The 22774-nt window shown below is 46.9% G+C and overlaps 1 protein-coding gene across 1 annotated transcript in view; it reads right to left on the minus strand.

Annotated features, from left to right (window-relative positions):
• Nucleotides 1–22774, minus strand: part of DHRSX (dehydrogenase/reductase X-linked) — a 275434-nt gene that overhangs the window by 175002 nt on the left and 77658 nt on the right. Inside the window, exon 3 of the mRNA XM_054471345.2 lies at nucleotides 17546–17614. Coding sequence (XP_054327320.1) covers nucleotides 17546–17614 — 69 coding nt within the window. The remainder of the gene's footprint in view (nucleotides 1–17545; nucleotides 17615–22774) is intronic.

Below are 22774 nucleotides of genomic sequence, written 5' to 3' on the forward strand. Positions count from 1 at the left end.
TACAAATATAATTTATAGTTATTATATTTATGTAATATATATTTTATGTATATACAAAATGTATTGTGCATATTATATTGTTTTATATATAAATATTTAAATAAAATATATCAAAGTATATCTTGTATATAATTTTATATTACAAATATATTATACTTTACAAAATATATATACATTACAAAATGTAACATACATATGAATGTGGATTTGTATGTACATACATTATAATAATATAAATTAATATGATGTCATGTATTTAGTAAATACATTGAACGTAATACGTCATATATAATACGTTATAATTTAATGTATAGGCGTTATAATAAAATAAATATATAGTAAGTATATAAACCTAAAATATTAATATATATCAAGTATATAAATGCATATACAATAAATATATGAACCTAAAATATGAATATATATAAAGTAGATGAATATAACACATAAACAAAATATAAATGTCTGGACATTGACCATGTACAAGTGTGCAGTGTGGACAGTGAATGGAAATGTGAGCATGAAATGTGTGTTGACGCCTCCCCGTCTCCTGTGCGCACACAACACACAGAGACCTCCCCGTCTCCTGTGCGCACACGTGACACACAGGGACCTCCCCATCTCCTGTGCACACACATGACACACAGGGACCTCCCCGTCTGCTGTGCACACACATGACACACAGGAACCTCCCCGTCTCCTGCGCACACACATGACACACAGGGACCTCCCCGTCTCCTGTGCACACCCTACACACATGGACCTCCCCATCTCCTGCGCACACACAACACACAGGGACTTCTCCATCTCCTGTGCACACACATGACACACAGGGACCTCCCCGTCTCCTGTGCACACACATGACACACAGGAACCTCCCCGTCTCCTGTGCACACACGTGACACACAGGGACCTCCCCGTCTCCTGTGCACACCCTACACACATGGACCTCCCCATCTCCTGCGCACACACAACACACAGGGACTTCTCCATCTCCTGTGCACACACATGACACACAGGGACCTCCCCGTCTCCTTGCACACACATGACACACAGGGACCTCCCCATCTCCTGTGCACACACATGACACACAGGGACCTCCCCATCTCCTGTGCACACACATGACACACAGGGACCTCCCCATCTCCTGTGCACACACATGACACACAGGGACCTCCCCATCTCCTGTGCACACACATGACACACAGGGACCTCCCCGTCTCCTTGCACACACATGACACACAGGGACCTCCCCATCTCCTGTGCACACACATGACACACAGGGACCTCCCCATCTCCTGTGCACACACGTGACACACAGAGACCTCCCCGTCTCCTGCGCACACACATGACACACAGGGACCTCCCCGTCTCCTGTGCACACACGTGACACACAGGGACCTCCCCATCTCCTGTGCACACACGTGACACACAGGGACCTCCCCATCTCCTGTGCACACACATGACACACAGGGACCTCCCCATCTCCTGTGCACACACATGACACACAGGGACTTCCCCATCTCCTGTGCACACACGTCACACACAGGGACCTCCCCGTCTCCTGTGCACACACATGACACACAGGGACCTCCCCGTCTCCTGTGCACACACATGACACACAGGGACCTCTCCATCTCCTGTGCACACACATGACACACAGGGACCTCCCCATCTCCTGTGCACACACGTGACACACAGGGACCTCCCCGTCTCCTCCGCACACACGACACACAGGGACCTCCCCGTCTCCTCCGCACACACGACACACAGGGACCTCCCCATCTCCTCCGCACACATGACACACAGGGACCTCCCCGTCTCCTGTGCACACACATGACACACAGGGACCTCCCCATCTCCTGCACACACGACACACAGGGACCTCCCCATCTCCTGGGCACACAACACCCAGGGACCTCCCCTTCTCCTGCACACACGACACACAGGGACCTCCCCATCTCCTGTGCACACACATGACCCACAGGGACCTCCTCATCTCCTGCACACACATGACACACAGGGACCTCCCCATCTCCTGGGCACACAACACCCAGGGACCTCCCCGTCTCCTGCACACACGACACACAGGGACCTCCCCATCTCCTGGGCACACAACACCCAGGGACCTCCCCGTCTCCTGCACACACGACACACAGGGACCTCCCCGTCTCCTGTGCACACACAACACACAGGGACCATTTGGGGTTCAGGGCCGCGTGTCCATGGTGGGATCCCTGGCAGTTTTTCTGATTTGCCCAAGTACTCATGAGTTTCCTGACTGCTATGATTTTTCACAGAAGAAGCTTGGCTGCGGACAAGATGGGTTGGCGGACGCACGGGGAACCGGATGGGAGGCTGTTTCTGTCCGGGCTCACTGTCCTGGCGGCTGCAGGTACCTAGGCCGTGTGGACGTCTGAGCAGACAGGGCGCCGGAGGAGACGGCAGGACAAGGATGGGAGTGCAGACAGCAGGGTCCCTGTGAAGGCCAGTGGGCCCAGGTGAGGCCCAGGGAGGGGTATACCTGCCCCACAGGAGAGACCTGGACTCTGCCGCAGCAGGGAGCCAGGGCAGGAGGGAACTCGGCCCCAACCACATGCTGTAAGCAAGTCGGCCAGGTCAGAGTTCCAGGTGACGATGAGGTTACAGCTACAGGTGACGATGATGTCAGAGCTACCGGTGAGGATAGCGGGTTAGAGCTACAGGTGAGGGTAAGAGGTCAGAATGCCAGGTGAAGATGAGATTACAGCTACAGGTGAGGATGACATCACATTTACAAGTGAGGATAACAGGTTAGAGCTACAGATGAGGAGAAGAGTTGGAGTTGGGGCCGGGCACAGTGGCTCACGCCTGTAATCCCAGCACTTTGGGAGGCTAAGGCAGGCAGATCACGAGGTCAAGAGATCGAGACCATCCTCGCCAACATGGTGAAACCCCGTCTCTACTAAAAATACAAAAATTAGCTGGGTGTGGTGGCACGTGCCTGTAGTCCCAGCTACTTGGGAGGCTGAGGCGGGAGAATGGCATGAACCCGGGAGGTGGAAGTTGCGGTGAGCCGAGATTGTGCCACTGCACTCCAGCCTGGGCAACACGCTGAGACTCCGTCTCATTAAAAAAAAAAAAAAAAAAGAGTTGGAGTTGGAGTTCCAGGTAGTGATGAGAGGTTGGACTTCCAGGTGACAATGACTGGTTAGCATTACAGGTGATGGAGGGAGGTTGGAGTCCTAGGTGAGGACGAGTGGTCAGAGTTACAGGTGATGGAGGGAGGTTGGAGTCCTAGGTGAGGACGAGTGGTCAGAGTTACAGGTGATGGAGGGAGGTTGGAGTCCTAGGTGAGGAACAGTGGTCAGAGTTACAGGTGATGGAGGGAGGTTGGAGTCCTAGGTGAGGACGAGTGGTCAGCGTTACAGGTGATGATAAGAGGTGAAGTTCCAGGTAAAGATAAGCCGTCACTGGGGCCAAGGACAGCCCGAGGTCACAGGGCTGGCTCAACCCTGATTCCTCCAAGACCTGTGTTGTTTCCTGCACCTGTTTCCTTGGAATGAGTCTGTTCAGGACTCACACTCACCTGCTGCAGGGAGCACAGCTCTCCAGCCCACCTGCACTCTTTCCAGAACCCCTCCCTGCCCGTGTGAAGCAGGAGGTTGTCACAGATCAGCACCCAACACACCTCGGCCATTGGGGCCAGCCAGGGGATGGAGGGGCCGAGTTACGTAAGTCCCTGTGCGCACCACAAAGGGGGCTTGTACTGTGTCTGGAAACCTTTCATTTCTGTTTTGAGTTTACTTTCTCACTGGGGGTCCCACTCCTGGCAGACCTCCCTTTTTCCCATAGAGAGGATGCAGGCAGAATTTCCATGCATCTGGAACCCTGGATGCTTGGAAACATGTAGCGCCTCCTGTCATGCCCCATCGGTGGCCAGAGAGGACTGAGTAAAGGATGTTCCCGTGACTCCAAGGAAGGCATGGATGGGAGCGTGTCTACCTCCAGCAGAACCCCCAGGGAACTTGGAATTTGGAGGCAGAGTCTGAGGCCAACACTTCAGAGTGACACACACATACATGTTCAGGGTCACCTTACCACAAGCCATGCATTTCCCTGATGAGCCAGGGGGTGACTATGTCTCGCCAAGTTCTTGTCCCATGACCTGGGGTCAGGACACAGTGTGCTGATGTCACACCATGTCACACGGCTATAGTATGCCTCTATCAGCAATGCAACTAGATATCCAATTCCTGCCCCATCTATGTCTCTATTCGTCTCCCGAGGCTGCTGTGACAAATGACCACACGTGGGGAACTTAATTCAACAGGAATTCATCCTCTCCCAGCTCTGGAGACCAAAAGTCTGAGATCGGGTGTCTCAGGACCGTGCTCCCTCTGGGGGCTCTGAGGAAGGGGCCTCCCTGCCTCTCCCAGTTTCTGGGGGCTCCAGGCGTCCCTGGGCTTGTGGCCGCATCACTCCAGTCTCTGCCTCCATCTCCACGAGGCCTTCTCCTCTGTGTCTGTGTCTCCTCTTCTGTCTCTTACAAGGACAGCTGTCATTGGATTTAAGACTCACCCTAATCCAGAATGATCTCATCTTGAGATCCTTAACTAATTATATCTGCAAAGACCGTATTTCCAAATAAGGTCCTGTTCACAGGTTCTGGGGGCTAGGACACGGACAGATCTTTTGGAGATCAGCGTTCAACCCATTGCAATTGTGTTTGATGCTTTCTTTTTCTTTTTTTCTTTTTTTTTGAGACAGAATCATGCTCTGTCTCCCAGGCTGGAGTGCAGTGGCAATATCTCGGCTCACTGCAACCTCAGCCTCCCGGGTTCAAGCAATTCTCCAGCCTCAGCCTCCCGAGGTACTGGGATTACAGGCTCCCGCCACCATGCCTGGCTAATTTTTGTAGTTTTAGTAGAGATGAGGTTTCACCATATTGGCCAGGCTGGTCTCGAACTCCTGGCCTCAAGCAATCCACCCGCCTTGGCCACCCAAAGGTGTCTGATACTTTCTGAAGACTCTAGGGGAGGATCCTTCCTGCCTCTTCCAGCTCCTGGTGGCTGCAGGCATCCCTAAGTTGATGGCTGCAACACTCCAGTCTCTCAGTCTCTGTCTCCACATGGCCTTATCTGTGTCTGTGTCTCCTTTTTTTTTTTTTTTTTTTTGAGATGGAGTTTCACTCTTGTTGCCCAGGCCGGAGTGCAATACCACGATCTCGGCTCATCGCAACCTCAGCCTCCTGGGTTCAAGTGATTCTCCTGCCTCTGCCTCCCGAGTAGCTGGGACCACAGTGCACCCCACCAAGCCAGAGTGATTTGTTAATATTTTGTAGAGACAGAGTCTTGCTACGCCACCCTGACTGCTGTCAAACTCCTGGCCTCAAGCAATCTTCCTGCCTCGGCCTCCCAAAGTGCTGGGATTCCAGGCGTGAGCCACCGCGCCCGACCCTGGCATTCACCCCTCTTGAGACACGGTGGGAAAGGAACTGTGAATAGTTATTTTCACACGTGCCACCTGTGCTCTGGTGGGAGAAGAGCAATGAGAAAACTCGCCTTGTTTCTCTACCTCGGTTCTCATTCACAGACAAAAAAAAAAACAAAAAAACAGTAACACAGCCAGGCAGGGTACAGATAACTCCCTCCGCTGGCAGAGCCATTTTTTTTCCCCATTTTAACAACATTCATTATTTCTTGTCTGTTAAATAGCACATAGAATTTGTGCCTCTAAACCCACTCGATAATCTTTTGGGTAATTAACTTGTAAAACAACCCCAGTCCTCGTTACGGGCAGGATGGAAAAATGTGAAGTGGCGCATTTGCAAAGCAGATCATACACAATTACTTATTAAACATGCCCCAGGTGTGCCGGCAAGTTGGAGGCAAGGGGAAACCCTCAGCCTTGTCTTCTAATGGAAGAAGATTAAAAAGTGCCAATATCCTCAGAGCGTGCGCACACACACACACATAAGATACATATGCCAACAGGCTGATATATTCAGGGTCTGGAGAAGGATTACACAAAGAGACGAGTTGTGGAAGGGGGCTCGCTTGCAGACCTTTGTAGGTGAACAGGGGCAGGGATTAAGGATCTCATGGTGCTGCAGAAGTATCTCTGAATGGATCAGGGCAACCGGGCATTCAAAAGCAAAATATGTCAGTATGACTCATCTCAGAAACATCCTTGCTTCCAACTGCAGGCGGTGATTTGGCCAGAGGTGGGCTCCAAGACTTGGTAAACACTTGTCAGAGCACCTCTAACCTCTACCTAACTCTAGCCCTAACCCTAAATACTAGGGAAATATGAGACTAATTTTCAAAAAAATAGCTGGGCATGGTGGCTCACTGTGCCTGTCATCCCAGTACTTTGGGAGGCTCAGGTAGGAGGATCGCCTGCGGCCGGGAGTTGGAGACCAAAACAAAGAGGCTGGGAACTACAACGCACCATCATTTCTTCAAACGCACCGACTATCTGTGAGGCCCATGTGTGGATGTGCTTATTCTTACGTATTTAAAGGCTCATGGAAAGGCAGTTTTGCTCCTTAGTGAAAACATATACTGGGCTCTATCAAGCCACGAAAAGACACAAAGAAACGTTAAATGCATATTCCTTTTTTTTTTTTTTTTTGAGATGGACTCTCGCTGTGTCACCTAGGCTGAAGTGCAGTGGTGCGCACTGAAAACTCCACCTCCCAGGTTCAAGCGATTCTCCTGCCTGAGCCTCCTGAGTAGCTGGGATTACAGGCACCGCCACCATGCCTGGCTAATTTTTGTATTTTTATTTATTTATTTATTTATTTATTTATTTATTTGGAGACGGTGTCTCACTCTGTTGCCCAGGCTGGAGTGCAGTGGTGTGATCTCGGCTCACAGCAAGCTCCGCCTCCTGGGTTCACGCCATTGTCCCACCTAAGCCTCCCGAGTAGCTGGGACTACAGGTGCCCACCACCACACCTGGCTAATTTTTTGTATTTTTAGTAGAGATGGGGTTTCACCATGTTAGCCAGGATGGTCTCGATCTCCTGATCTCGTGATCTGCCTGCCTCGGCCATAGTGATTTGGAAGGTTAAAATTAAGCCTTACCGCCCTGAGATATGAAGAACCCTGAAGAGAAGGAACACAGTGAGACCTGAGAGGACAAATTAAACTTTCAGAGAGTGTGGGACATCTATGGCCACGCATGAGAACACATACAGTGACCTCAAGGAAAAATTACCAACAGGAACGCATGAGTCTATCTGTTTATCTACGCATATGCCTGTCTACAGCCTGACTCGGGACACTTCTCGAAAACATGAAAGAAACAAAAGGACTCACTATGAAAAGGAAAACGGTCAATAAGGGCCATTTTATGTTTAAAAAAAAAAAAAAACACACAGGCCGGGCGTGGTAGCTCATGCCTGTAATCCAGCACTTCGGGAGGCCAAGGCAGGCAGATCACAAAGTCAGGAGATCGAGACCATCCTGGCTAACACAGTGAAACCCTGTCTCTACTAAAAATACAAAAAATTAGCTGGGTGTCGTGGTGCATGCCTGTAATCCCAGCTCCTTAGGAGGCTGAGGCAGGAGAATGGCTTGAACCAGGGAGTCGGAGGTTGCAGTGAGCCAAGATTGCACCACTGAACTCCAGCCTGGGCAACAGCGCAAGACTCCGTCTCAAAACAAACAAACAAACAAAAAGCAAAAACAAAAAAAACAAAAAAAAAACGTAGGGCTGAGCTTGGTGTCTTACACCTGTAATCCCAGCACTTTGGAAGGTGGGAAGATCGCTTGAGGCCAGGAATTTGAGACCAGCCTGGGCAATGTAATGAGACCCGATCTCTAGAAAAAATTTAAAAAACAAAATTAGCCATGTGTAGTGGTGCATGCTGCTAGTCCCAGCTACTCGGGAGGCTGAGGTAGGAAGACAGCTTGTGCCCGGGAGTTTGAGGCTGCAGTGAGCTATGATCACACCACTGCACTCCAACCTGGGTGACAGAGCAAGACCTTGTCTCCAAAACAATAAAACAAACAAAATAAAAAACACAAAGGTAATTTTTAATATATGCTGAACCAGAATACACATCCACAATCTGGTTAAAACTTCTCTTGGGAATAAACATAATTAATCGTTGGTTAACACATTCACATGAAGTGCTGTGATTCCAACTTCAGCACAGACGTGATGTCTCAAGGAGTCTATGCCCTAAAATCATGTCCCAAGAATTCTGTACGTGAAAAATGGATACCCAGGGGTGTGGGGAGAATTCCGTGCCATCAGCACTCACATCATCCTTTTTCCAAGTTTCGCAAGCTCCTTAACAATCCTTCTACCCAATCCGAAAGTCTACAGGTAGAAGAAAAATGCTACACATCTTCTTGCCCCAAGATATGTCTGCCTCCCAACTTGGAGTTCTCATTCTGTTTGATGATGAAGACCAGTAGACGCCTATGCAGAGACTCTTGTATGTCATCATGAATAACATATGTCCCACTCATGTGTCACAGGTGAGCCTGTAAAACAGGCACTGAGGTAGATTGTCTGGAAAGCCACTGTGTTTCAGGCACTGAATCAGAAACTCAGAAGATACCTGTGCACAGAATCCATGTCTGCCCTCACAAAGCTCTGACTTTAGCGGGGACAGGTGATGAGGAGGGTGGGTATTCCCAAAACAACAACCCTCATCTCTTGCACGTGGAACGGGTCACAAAGAGCTCTCTTACTGACAACAAGCATTCATCCTACACTTCACTGACCCTTGTGTTTTCAATCTACTAAATTACATTGATGACCTGTTATCAAGCTTCATCCTGATTTCACAGTATTCTGTTTTCATGATAAATTATTTTATAGGTCATTGGATGGGCCAAAATGATGGTTCACAAAGATCTATTTTCAAAGTAGAAGTGCCTCCCAAAGTGGCGTGCAAAATTTACCTTCTTGACACCCATCAATCGCAGAAGGCATTGACCAGTGATTTCTTTTGTTGAAAACAAACTTGATCTAATAACTGAGTAGAAGCACATGAACCAAACAGCTAGTCCCTCTTCTGATGAAGACAGCACACGCTACTGGAAGAATAATATTTGGGAAGCTTTTTTTTTTTTTAGATGAAGCTTCTCTCTGTCGCCCAGGCTGGAGTGTAGTGGCATGATCTCGGCTCACCGCAAACCTCCGCCTCCCGGGTTCAAGCCATTCTCCTGCCTCAGCCTCCTGAGTAGCTGGAATTACAGGCACCCGCCACCATACCTGGCTAATTTTTGTATTTTTAGTAGAGATGGGGTTTCACCGTGTTGGCCAGGCTGGTCTCGAACTCCTGACCTCGAGCTATCTGCCCGCCTAGGCCTCCCAAAGAGCTGGGATGACAGGCGTGAGCCATCGCGCCTAGCCAGGAAGCTAAATGAATCAGAAGATGCTGTTGGTGATTAAAGTTACACAATCATTATAGAAAATGAGGACACCATGCACCTTCCAAAGAGGACACACAGCACATGTCTAGTCTGATGTCTCTTAGGATTTAGGATTACGGGGGTTCCACCATTCTTTCTGTGCTTTTAAGACTGTTTAACTGGTTACCTCTCCCCATCTGAGTTCATTTGAACACGGCTATGCCTTTCTGTGTTTGCTTTCATTGAGCTGCTGGGGTTTGATTTATTTATATTTGGAGGAGTTGCGGTAAGTGAATGAGACTATTTGTTCTAAGTAAGACAGCTTTCATCAGCAGATAATTACGCAGGAGCCACAAAGGTGTGGGCACCATGGCTAAATGATGATAAGGAGCGAAAACGCTTCCCTGGAAAATCCCTAGCTTGGGAAATGAGCCATCTCACCCAGATTCCTGAAAACAATCGCGCATTTATAATTCCGAGAGCTCAATTAGCCATCCTTCTGTGGGCACGTAGCTTCCCATGCCCTGCCCAGCGTGGGATCTCAGCGGAGCATGACTTCAAAGACAGAAAGTACAACAAAGTACGCAGGCCAGAGTATTAACCGAAGAACTAAGGAGAGAGAATTGAGAGCAGAAAAGGCAGGAGGGGAAAGCAGGCTAGAGAGGCTCCCAGCATGTCGAAATAATTGTGTGACTGACACTCCACAGCAATCTGTGCTCCTGGAGTCAGGACGTGTGCTGACTTGCTTAAAAATAAATCCACATGGCTGAACCGCGGTTACCCAATGCAGGGATTCCAGCAGAGCAAGAACGAAACAGCACATTCAGCTCCCTCTGTCCCTCGCTGGGCAACTGGGGGTTGTGGGGACAAGAATGAGAGTTCCAGCAGGTGCAGGCCAGTCCAGAGAGAAGCACAATTTAGAGCAAGGTTCGTACGGGTTTGGTGGAGGTGTGCCCAGGTCTCACCTGCTCAGGTGTGAGCAGGGAAGCGGATGCCTGTAGGAGCTGTGGTCATCCATAAGATGTTGTGGGCAGCAGATCCCACTCACAGGCAGAGGGCAGACCCTGCCGTGTGCCTGGACCATGGCTCTGGGGGCTCCTGAGCCTGAAGGCAGACTCACTCGAGGTAAAGGCTCAACGGCCACAGCCGAAATGTCCCCACCCAGCTGGGCCTCAGCATCATCTATTGAGGACTAGAGAGTCCCCCAGCAGTGGACATACCAGGGCCACCACTGATGGATGTCAAAACCTGTTCAGATTTTAAACTTTTTTCTTTTAAAAAAAAAAATTGCATGCATACATAGTAGGTATATATATTTAAGGGATAATGAGGTATTTTGATACAGGCATGCAATGTGTAATACTCACATCAGGGCAAACAGGGAATCTGTCCCCTCGAGTATTCATCACTTGTTTGTGTCACTAACATTCTAATTAAACCTTTAGTTAGTTTCTATTTTTTTTTTTTTTTTGAGATGGAGTCTCTGTAGTCCAGGTTGGAGTGCAGTGGCACGATCTCAGCTCACAGCAACCTCCGCCTCCCAGGTTGTAAGAGATGTTTTGCCTACAAGGGATGTTACAGCTAAAATAAAGACTAGGAAATTCGGGGTGAAAGAACATTAATTCGTTTGTTTGTTTGTTTGCTTGTTTTGGAGACAGAGTCTTGCACTGTCGCCCAGGCTGGAGCGCAGTGGCACGATCTTGGCTCACGGCAACCTCCACCTCCCAGGTTCAAGCAATTCTCCTGCTTCAGCCTCACAAGTAGCTGGGACTACAGGTGTGCACCACCATGCCCGGCTAATTTTTGTGTTTTTAGTAGAGACGGGGTTTCACCATGTTGGCCAGGCTGGTCGCGAACTCCCGACCTCAAGTCATCCACCTGCCTTGGCTTCCCAAAGTGCTGGGATTCAGGGGTAAGCCACCATGTCCAGCCACTTTTAGTTATTTTTAAATGGACCATGAAGTGTTGTTGAGTGTAGTCAGCTTTTTGTGCTATCAAATACAAGATCTTACTCATTCTATCTAAAGTATATTTTTGTGCCCATTAACCATCTCCACCACACACCCCATCTTACAAGATGGTAAACCTTTTAAACAGCCACAGACAGCGCAAACAATTCTTTTCTTCTTTTCTGTAAGATTGACTTAAAGGCCATCGGTATTGATATGCCATAAGTAAACTAAAATTTTTTAATGGTGTGGACAAATCATGTGTTCATCATGCTACTTGTCCACAAAACATTGCACTTTAAAGAACTGATGATCGAATATTCTACACAAACTTTTCCAAGAAAACAGCAACGATTTGTTATTGTGGTCGGACGCAGTGGTTCACGCCTGTAATCCCAGCAATTTGGGAGGCCCAGGTGGGTGGATGATCTGAGGTCAAGAGTTTGAGACAAGCCTGGCTAACACGGTGAAACTCTGTCTCTACTAAAAATATAAAAAATTAGCTGGGCCTGGTGGTGGGTCTGTAATCCCAGTTACTTGGGAGGCCGAGGCAGGAGAATCGCTTGAACCCAGGAGGCGGAGGTTGCAGTGAGCCGAGATCACACCACTGCATTCTAGCGTGGGCAACAAGAGTGAAACTCTGCCTCAAAAAAAAAAAAAAGTTATTGGTCAAAATTCATGTTGTCTAAATCTGAAACATTTTCAGAATCTAATAAAATTAAGTTGGTGATTATAAATCATTGTTTCTTGGCTGTCATTTTGGTTAGGTGGATCACATATGTGAATTTTGGGGAACTATTCTTTTTTTTATTATACTTTAAGTTTTAGGGTACATATGCATAATGTGCAGGTTAGTTACATATGTATACATGTGCCATGTTGGTGTGCTGCACCCATTAACTTGTCATTTACATTAAGTATATCTCCTAATGCTATCCCTCCCCCATCCCCCCACCCCACAACAGGCCCCGGTGTGTGATGTTCCCCTTCCTGTGTCCCTGTCTTCTCGTTGTTCAATTCCCACCTATGAGTGAGAACATGCGGTGTATATACCCAAAGGATTATAAATCATGCTGCTATAAAGACACATGCACACGTATGTTTATTGTGGCACTATTCACAATAGCAAAGACTTGGAACCAACCCAAATGTCCAACAATGATACACTGGATTAAGAAAATGTGGCACATAGACACCATGGAATACTATGCAGCCATAAAAAATGATGAGTTCACGTCCTTTGTAGGGACATGGATGAAGCTGGAACTATTCTTTATATAGTTTTTAAGCCCTTCAGATTAAAAGTAAAAAGTCATGAGAAAAGAATGCCTCACTTGTCAGTTTCCAGAAACTTCTCTTTGGGCTCCGGATTGATGGTTGAATGCCTTTAGGACAGCAGCAAGTCTACCACTTGAAGGTGCGTGGGGATCCTGTAACGGCCTCATAAGAATGCAGATTCCAGGGCCCCACCCCCACCCCCAGAGGCCCCGATTCACAGGTGGGCCCTGGGAACTTGCATTTCTTGTGTACTCCCCGGAAATGCTGATGTGACAGGTCCGGAGAAGGCACTTTTGGATTCATTGTGTTAGAAAATGCCACTCCTTTGAAAACCTGCTGCAAACGAGGAAGGGCCAAGGTGGCAGGGAATAGGATCCACTGTCACAGAGGAAGCAGGAATTTTAAAAAATTAAAAAATATGTAAGCAAAAACTCAGTTGTAAGTAAGAAAACCCAATTCTCCCTGAGGAAGAGAAAGAGCTGAAGTCCTTTAAAAATTAACTGCCTGTTTTTCTGTGGCTAATAAGCCTTATCTCTCCCTTTCCCAAGCATTATAAAAACTCTGTTTCTCTAGCTGTACAGCTACAAAGTCACTAGGCAAATAATCTCAAATCATAAAACATATTGTTCCTTAAAAATAAAAAATAATATGCATGTGTCAATTAAACAACTGTCTTTGTTTCTCATTTCTATAATGTACTTCCCCCTACACAGATCTCCCCCCGCCCCACAAAATACTTAAAAAATAACCAAACTCTTTGTTCAAAACTCAGTCCTTTAAATGTTAATCCAACGGGGTCGGTACAAATAAACAATTAAATAATTCCTCTTCAACCCCTCGGTCTCTCTAATTCCTTAATTATCCCACTACACAGAAACCAATCCTTTTGCCCCAAGGGAGATCCCAATGAGGAGAAAAGATCTGGCCAGGCTGCTGCCACTCTGTGACATTGTACACTGGGCTTGGCTCTGGCTGAGGGGGAGCCCCTACGGGTGTGTGTTCCTGAAAATCACAGGGATGCTGCAATGCTGGCTATGAAATTTCAACACACCCCAGCCCTTGGCAGAGGGAAGCACAAGGTGTTCCACAGCAGCTTAGGGTAGCAAGGAGGAGATCGGGCCATAGGCAGTGACCAGGCTCAGCTCTCTGTAGCGTTAATTTCACGCTCATCGCTTTTTAAATAGAATCAAGGCCGGGCACGGTGGCTCACGCCGGTCATCTCAGCACTTTGGGAGGCCGAGGCGGATGGATCATGAGGTCAGGAGTTCAAGACCAGCCTGGCCAAGATGGTGAAACCCCGTCTCTACTAAAAATTAGCCGGGCGTGGTGGCGGGCACCTGTAATCCCAGCTACTCGGGAGGCTGAGGCAGGAGAATCGCTTGAACCCGGGCCGCAGAGGTTGCAGTGAGCCGAGATCACGTCGCTGCACTCCAGCCTGGGTGATAGAGTGAGACTCCGCCTCAAAATAATAATAATAATCATCATCATCATCATCAAAATAGGCCAGGCACAGTGGCTCACGCCTGTAATCCCAGCACTTTAGGAGGCCGAGGTGAATGGACCACTTGAGCCCAGGAGTTCAAGATGAGCCTGGGCAACAAGGCGAACCCCCAACTCTACAAAAATTAGCTGGGTGTGGTGCTGCACACCTGGATTCCCAGCTACTGGGGAGGATGAGGCAGGGGAAACACTTGGACCTGGGAGGCGGAGGTTGCAGTGAGCCGAGATAACACCACTGTACTCCAGCATGGGCAACAGAGGAGACCCTGTATCAAAAAACAAACAAAGAAACAAAGAATCAAAATACACCCATCCCCCACTTGGGGGAATTCTCAAAACACCATCTCAAATTCAAACAGCCAAGGAAGGGATGTGCATTTAAAAAAAATAATAATAATAAGGTACCACGCCTAAACATGGCTGAGAAAAGCACTTAGCACTTGGATGGCCAACAGGTATATGAAAAGGTGCTTATAGGAAAAGGTAGTCGGCCGGGTGCAGTGGCTCACGCCTGTAATCCCAGCACTTTGGGAGGCTGAGGCGAACGGATCACAAGGTCAGGAGTTCAAGACCAGCCTGGCCAACATGGTGAAACCCCGTCTCTATTAAAAATACAAAAATTAGCTAGGCATGGTTGCGAATGCCTGTAATCTCAGCTACTCAGGAGGCTGAGGCAGAAGAATCACTTGAACCTGGGAGCCTGAGGTTGCAGTGAGCCAAGATTGCGCCACTGCACTCCAGCCTAGGTGACAGAGCGAGACTCCGTCTCAAAAACAAACAAAAAAATAAACAAAGATACTCAACATCACTAATATCAGGGAAATGCAAATGAAAACCACTATGAACTATCATCTCACACCAGCTAAAATGGATATTGTCAGAAGGGTGTTTTTGTTTCTGTTTGTTTTTTTTTTTCTTTGAGACAGAGTCTTGCTCTGTCGCCCAGGCTGGAGTGTAATGGTATGATCTCGGCTCACTGCAACCTCCGCCTTCCGGGTTCAAGCGATTCTCCTGCCTCAGCCTCCTGAGTAGCTGGGGTTACAGGTGCCCACCACCACGCCCGGCTAATTTTTAGTAGAGACGGGGTTTCACCATCTTGGCCAGGCTGGTCTTGAACTCCTGACCTCATGATCCACCCGCCTCGGCCTCCCAAAGTGCTGGGATGACAGGTGCGCGCCACCGTGCCGGCCAGAATGATGATTTCTATAATTGATTCCAAGTGTTGGGGAGGGTGTAGAGAAAAGGGGGCCCTTGTACACCATTGGTGGGAATGTCAGTTAGTACAGCCACTATGAAAAACAGTACAGAAGTTCCTCAAATCATTAAAAATAAAAGCACCACATAATTCAGCAATTCCACTACTAGGCATAGACTCAAAGCAAATGAAATCAGTGTATCAAAGAGACGCCTGCAATCCTATGCGCACTGCAGCATTATTCACAGGAGACAAGATAGGGAAACAACTTAGGTGTCCAACAACAAATGAAAAGATAAAGAAAATACATATCTATACCCGATGGAATACTACACACCCTTGAAAAGGGAGGAAATCCTGTCTCCTGCAGCAACACGGATGGAACTGGAGGCCATTACCCTAAGGGAAACAACTCAGAAACTGAATTTTGCACTCTTCTTTTGGGGATTTCTGGCCCCATCGTAGAGCAGGAAATGGTCAAGGCAAGGTGAAGATAGCATCACTCAGCTCTGACATCTGCTAGGAAAGGCATGTAGATGTGCTGGTAGCTTGCACTCGTACTCAAATGCGTGTTCCCCAGGGATCAGGAGCCATTGTCCTTTCTTGTTGACCTCCAGGGCACATGCCAGGAGGTGCTTCTGCTGGTTGGGAGTTCTTGACTTAAGATAAATCAGGCTGGGCATGGTGGCTCACACCTGTAATCCATTGTTCTTATGTCAAGTCCAACTTGCTGGGTCCGACCCACAGACTCTGGCTGAACGATGGATGAACAAATGCACTCAGCCACAGGTTTCCAGTGAAAGAGTGGGCTAGGGGATGGGGCCGCTCACAGACACTGAGGAGGGTGTTGTAAAGAGTCAGCAGCCACGGGTTTGACAAGCTGGCACTGCAGGTCTTTATTTAGTATAGATTTAATGACAAAGGCCTTGAGTCAACACATTCGTGGGCAATTCATGTGGTCGTCCCCCACAACCCAGAGAGAGGGAGAGAGTAGTTCTGTGTGTGGATGATTAAGGGCCAGATTCTGAGGCCTAAGTAAACTAACTTATCTAGATCAGTTTCTTTCCATCCCCTTGTTATCCAACCTAAGCTTTCAGGCACTGGATAAGAGAATCTGGCTGCCTTCAGCCAAATCTTATTCAGAAGCTTTTGTAAAACCTTCCGGCCTCCAAGAAGGTTTGCATCTTTCTACAATTTTTCCCACCACCCTAACAGACCACCTACATTCTTGCTTCTAAGCGGGAGCTAAATAATGTGTCCACATGGAGAGAGTGGAATAACAGAAACTGGAGACTCAGAAGGGTGGGAGGTGGAAGAGGAGCAAGGGATGAGAAATTACCTCTCGGGTACAATGTACGTGATTCAGGTGTTAGCTATACTAAAAGCCCAGACCTCACCACTACGCCATTCATCCATGTAACAAAACTGTACTTGCACTCCCTACCTGTATACAAATTAAAAATAAAATAATAAATAAATAAAAGGACAGAGCATTGAGAATCTGGAAGGATATTAGAAAGTTGTGTGCACACCTTCCTCAGTGTGAACAGACAGAAAGAGCACACCAGAATCTGGTCTAGCACCTGGTTGAAAATCTTAAGGGCAAGCATATTCCTGTTTGAGTTATCTTTTTTTCTTTCTTTCTTTTTTTTTTTTTTTTTTTTTGAGACGGAGTCTTGCTCTGTCTCCCAGGCAATCCCAGCTTCAAGCGATTCTCCTGCCTCAGCCTCCCGAGTCATTGGGATTAGAGGCACATGCCACCATGCCTGGCTAATTTTTGTATTTTTAGTAGAGATGGGGTTTCACCATGTTGGCCAGGCTGGTCTCTAACTCCTGACCTCGTGATCCACCCACCTCAGCCTCCTAAAGTGCTGGGATTACAGGCATGAGCCACCACGCCCGGCCTGATTTATCTTAAGTCAAGAACTCCCAACCAGCAGAGGCACCTCCTGGCATGTGCCCTGGAGGTCAACAAGAAAGGACAATGGCTCCTGATCCCTGGGGAACACACATTTGAGTAAGAGTGCAAGCTACCAGCACATCTGCACGCCTTTCCTAGCAGATGTCAGAACTGAGTGATGCTATCTTCACCTTGCCTTGACCATTTCCTGCTCTACGATGGGGCCAGAAATCCCCAAGAGTGCAAAAATCAGAGCCATCTCTCCCAAATGCCACCTGGCACGTGACTGAAGCTCAGCCATGAACCACGCAAATGACCTGTTCCAAGGAAAAAAACAAAAAAAAGTCATTGGAGTATCTCTCGGTACCTTTGTCGTTCAAGGTTTCTTCTTTTATTTTGCTTACAACTTGTTTGGCTTTGCTGTCATTATTTCCAGCTAAAAGGAAAAAGAAAAAAAAAATACGGTGACTTGTAGGATCATCCAGAAACTATTAACTGCAAAAAAAAGAGGTTTTAAGAGAAGTATAACACAAATCTGAAATGTGCCTTTGATGGACTTTCCCTTTATCGTAGCGTTTAACTTGACAGCCATTTGGGCAGACTAAAGCTATCCATTTAAGAGCCATTTTCTTTAACCTGCATTGTCAAAAAGTACAAAAGCATTTGACATATTACTTTTCAATAATGACAGGGACCCGGGGCACCTGCTGGCGTAATTTGCAAGTGAGAGCTGAGAAGAGCATAAGCATAAAAAATGTGCATTAAAATGTCAGGATGGAAACGAATTTTCGAAAGAGCTTCTATGCTAGAAACATCCCAGTGTGCACACACAGACTGCGCGATGCACGTGATCACTGACTGCGGTTCCTACTGCGTGCTCAGGATTTCTTTTTCTTTTTTTAAATTCAAGTTCTGGGGTACATGTGTGGAATGTGCAGGTTGGTTACACAGGTGTACACGTGCAATGGTGGTTTGCTGCACCCATCAACCCGTCATCTACATTAGGTATTTCTCCTAATGCTGTCCCTGCCCTAACCCCTCAACCCGCCGACAGGCCCTGGTGTGTGCTGTTCCCCTCCCTGTGTCCATGTGTTCTCATTGTTCAGCTTCCACTTATGAAGGAGAACATGCAGTCTTTGGTTTTCTGTTCCTGTGTTAGTTGGCTGTGTGCTCCGGATTTCTTATTCCTCTCTCTGCAGCTCCGTAAAACTCTCCAAGTGAAGTTTCAGGAACGTGCCTTTAGAAGGATGGAAAGAGGTGTTTTGCTTGTTACAGCTAAAATAAAGACTAGGAAATCCAGGGTGAAAGAACATTAATTAGGTTTTTTTGTTTTTTTGTTTTTTTGTTTTTGAGATAGAATCTTGCTCTGTTGCCCAGGCTGGAGTGCAGTGGTGCGATCTCAGCTCACTGCAACCTCCACCTCTCCGATTCAAGTGATTCTCCTGCCTCAGCCTCCCGGGTAGCTGGGATTAGAGGTGACGGCCACTATGCCCAGCTAATTTTTTTGTATCTTTAGTAGAGACGGAGTTTCACCATGTTGGCAAGGCTGTTCTTGAACTCCTGATCTCAGGTGATCCGCCCGCCTCAGCCTCCACAGTGCTGGGATGACAGGCATGAGCCACCACGCCCAGCCTGGTTTCTTTAATGTCTTAGGAAGTGAACGTGTGTTGAACAGGAGACTATAGGTTGATGTTGTCTTCATCATTTTTTCAAATGTCTTTGATCCGGGAGGTTGGATTTTAAGGTGTTTCTGAAGAGGCGGCTCTTTAGGGGAAAGGAGTTTGGTAAATTCTTCCTCCTTCAGCCTCATCCCTCATTAACCTGTTGGCAACATGTGGGATTAGCTGCTTTCCAGGGTGAGCCAAGCCCAAAACTCCCTTTCAGGGAGGGTCATGGAAAAAGTGTTGAGAGAAGGGAGATGAGAACTAGCAGGTGAAGTGCACAGGCTTGAACAAGAACCTCTTGCGTGCCCGGAGAGCTGGAAGGGAGGATCAGGACACCAGCTTCACACAGCTGATCTGCAAAGAGCAGGTGCCAAGGGGATGGGGCTTGTCTATCTCCATCCTACCTGCACCCAGCCCGAGTCAGTGAGGTGTTCTGTAGTACAGCACCATCCCCGGGTCTCCATGAAAATACATTTCCAAGTAATCCCTCTCTTTAGCATTCCTGAATGCTGAGTCAACACAGTGCACTGAATTTACACACTCTAATACAAGGAAGAGACCATGCTGTTTGATATCCTATCATTGTATTCGGTATTCTTTCTTCTGTATTAAGGTCATGGGCTCCCAAATTAACTATTAGAATGCACTTTTCAAAAAACAATGAAAATGTTTTCAGCAAGGAGTGAAAAAATATATAAGAAAAAATATATAAGAGAGGAGAAGCAGTGAAACTTATGAAGTTGGAAATGTCTTACGGCTAAGATAAATAGTGCAAAGTCCATCCTTTGGGGCAGAGTAAAAGGAATATCTAAATTGTCACTTCCTGGAAGGAATTCAAAGTTGCAGACATCAGAAGACTGAAGCTGCAAAGGTAATTTGCACCTTTGACTTCCTTAAAGAAACAGAACATGATACCATTATTACATTTTTGCTTTGACAGTCCTTTGGCACTGAGGAGGCAGCAGGCATTTCAGGGAGGTGGGTTTTGACGGGAGGGAGAGGAAGAAATAGCCTGAAATGTATATTCCATCTATAAATGTCCTATGCATCAAACACAAAACAAAAAAAGAAAGGATAAAAAAATTCAAAGTCAAGGTAACCTTTACACTGGGGCCTTGTACATTAATGAGCTTATTTATGAAATCCCATGAACTTTTTAAATCTAAGTAGTCATCCACTGCTGGGCTGCTCTGCCGTATCAGCCATCTCAAGATCAAAGAGTGCGGCCGGGTGCGGTGGCTCACGCCTGTAATCTCAGTCCTTTGGGATTTGGGAAGCCAAGGCAAGCAGATCACGAGGTCAGGGGTTCAAGACCAGCCTGGCCAACATGGGGAAACCACATCTCTACTAAAAACAAAAATTAGATGGGCATGGTGATGCGTGCCTGTAATCTCAGCTACTAGAGAAGCGGAGGCAGGAGAATCGCTTGAACCAGGACCCGGGAAGCAGAGGTTGCCATGAACTGAGATCACACCACTGCACTCCAGCCTGGGCGACAGAGCCCAACTCTGTCCCAAAAAAAAAAAAAAAGTTAGCCGGACATGGTAGCAGGCACCTGTAATCTCAGCTACTCTGGAGGCTAAGGCAGAAGAATCGCTTGAACCCAGCAGGCAGAGGTTGCAGTGAGTTGAGATTGCACCACTGCACTCCAGCCTGGGCGACAGAGTGAGACTCCGTCTCAAAAAGAAAAAAAACAACAACAACAACAAAGGGAAACATGCCGGAAGCTAGGACGAAGTAAGATGGGAGCCTCCACCTTCCCACAAAAGACAAAAGTGGCCAGAAAAAGCTGGGAGCATCAAAAAAAAGCCAGGTGAAGTGACTATTTGGGAAGACCACCTTCATGGGCAGGCCATTTTCCATGGTGGCACAGTCAACACTGGCATAGGACAGAAGCACCACACTGAAGGGATGGAGAAGGTGGGCTGGCATGTGCAATATCTTCTTTGGCCAACGTCACCTTCAGCAATTGTCTCCTCAGATCTGGAGGGAGCTTCTTTAAGGAACTGGACGTGGGACATTTGACCTCATATGCATTTGCTGGAGTGGTTCCTACATTTACTGAGCAACTACTGCATATGTAGAAACACCACACGAGTCCCAAACACAGTGCATCTGCCTTCTGCTTCATCCTCTGTATTTGGGGGGGTGAGGGGGGGCGTTGCGTGTTATATGTGCAATGGAGATTGGTATAGCCATTATGGAAAACAGTGAAGATGGGGTTTCACTATGTTGGCCAGGCTGGTCTTGAACTCCTGACCTCAGGTGACCCATTTGCCTTTGCCTCCCAAAGTGCTGGGATGACAGGCATGAGCCACTGCACCCGGCCTGGTTTCTTTCACATCTTAGGAAGTGAATGTGCACTGGACAGGAGACTATAGTTTGATGTTGTCATCATCATTTTTTTCAAATGTCTTTGACCAGAAAGGTTGGATTTTAAGGTGTGTCTAAAGGGGTGGCCTTTTTTTTTTTAAGAGTTCCTCAAAAAATGATCAATATGCCTACCATAGGATCTAGCAATCTCACTCCTCCGTATAGATCCAAAGGAAATGAAATCAGCCCCTTATAGAGATATCTACACTCCCATGTTCGTTGCAGCCTGATTCACAAGGGCCAAGATATGAAACCAACCTAAGTGTCCATCTAAGGATGGGTAGATAAAGAAAATGTGGGCTATCTACACCATGGAATACCATTCAGTCTTTGAAAAGAAGGGGACTCTGTCCTGTGATACAACATGGATCAACCAGGAGCACAGCATGTTAAGTAAAATAAGCCACATAAAACCAAATCCCACATGATCTCACCCATATGTAGAGTCTCCAGAAGTTAAACTCACAAGAAAAAGTATTATGATGATTATTGGCTGGGTGTGGTAGCTCACGCCTGTAATTCCAGCACTTTGGGAGGCCGAGGCAGGTGGTTCACAAGGTCAAGAGATCAAGACCATCCTGGCCAACCTGGCAAAACCCTGTCTCTACTAAAGATACAAAAATTAGCCAGGTGTGTTGGCATGCACCTGTAGTCCCAGCTACTCAGGAGGCTGAGGCAGGAGAATCACTTGAACCCGGGAGGTGGAGGTTGCAGTGAGCCGAGATTGCACCACTGCACTCCAGCCTGGCGAAAGAGCGAGACTCCATCTCAAAAAAAAGAAAGAAAGAAAAGAAAAAGAATTATGGTGATTACCAGGTGCTAGTGGGGTGGGTTGGTGAGATTTTGGTCAAATGACACCAAATGTCAGTTTGACAGAAGTAAGTTCAAGAGATCTATTGTACTCAAGGTGACTAAATTAGTGACTTATAGTCTTGAACTTGACTATAATTAGTCACGTGACTATAATTAATATTTGAAAATTGCAAAGAGAGTAGATTTTAAGTGTTTCCAAAAACACACACAAAAAGAGACATGTAAGGTAATGGATATGTGAATTAGCTTGAATTGGCATTCCAGATGGAAACATATATCAAAACCACATTTTGTACACCATAAAAACATGTAACTTGTTTTTGTCTATTAAAATAAGTAAATAGATAATTAAATACAACTTTAAATATTTTACATGTATCACATGTCCTGTTCATGGACAATACAAAGTATATGTGGCACAAAGTCACTTTTAAAAGACAGCTGCAATTTAGATAACCTAACCCAACTAGACTTCCTGTGACCTACAAAACTAGATTTTATGATGACCAACGCAACTACACCTCATCATACTCTAACCCAACTAAATCTCATTAGGACCAACCAAAATACACCTCATCATAACCTAACCCAAATAGATCTGATTATACCCTAACCCAACTAGACCTCATCATGACCTAACCCAAATAAATCTCATTATAACTTAGCCCAAATAGACCTCAGCATGACCTAATACAAACAGATACCTTTATGACCAACACAAATACACCTCATCATAACTTAAGTGA

The sequence above is a fragment of the Pongo pygmaeus genome, chromosome X (genome assembly GCF_028885625.2).
Source record: "Pongo pygmaeus isolate AG05252 chromosome X, NHGRI_mPonPyg2-v2.0_pri, whole genome shotgun sequence".
NCBI classification, from domain to species: domain Eukaryota; kingdom Metazoa; phylum Chordata; class Mammalia; order Primates; family Hominidae; genus Pongo; species Pongo pygmaeus.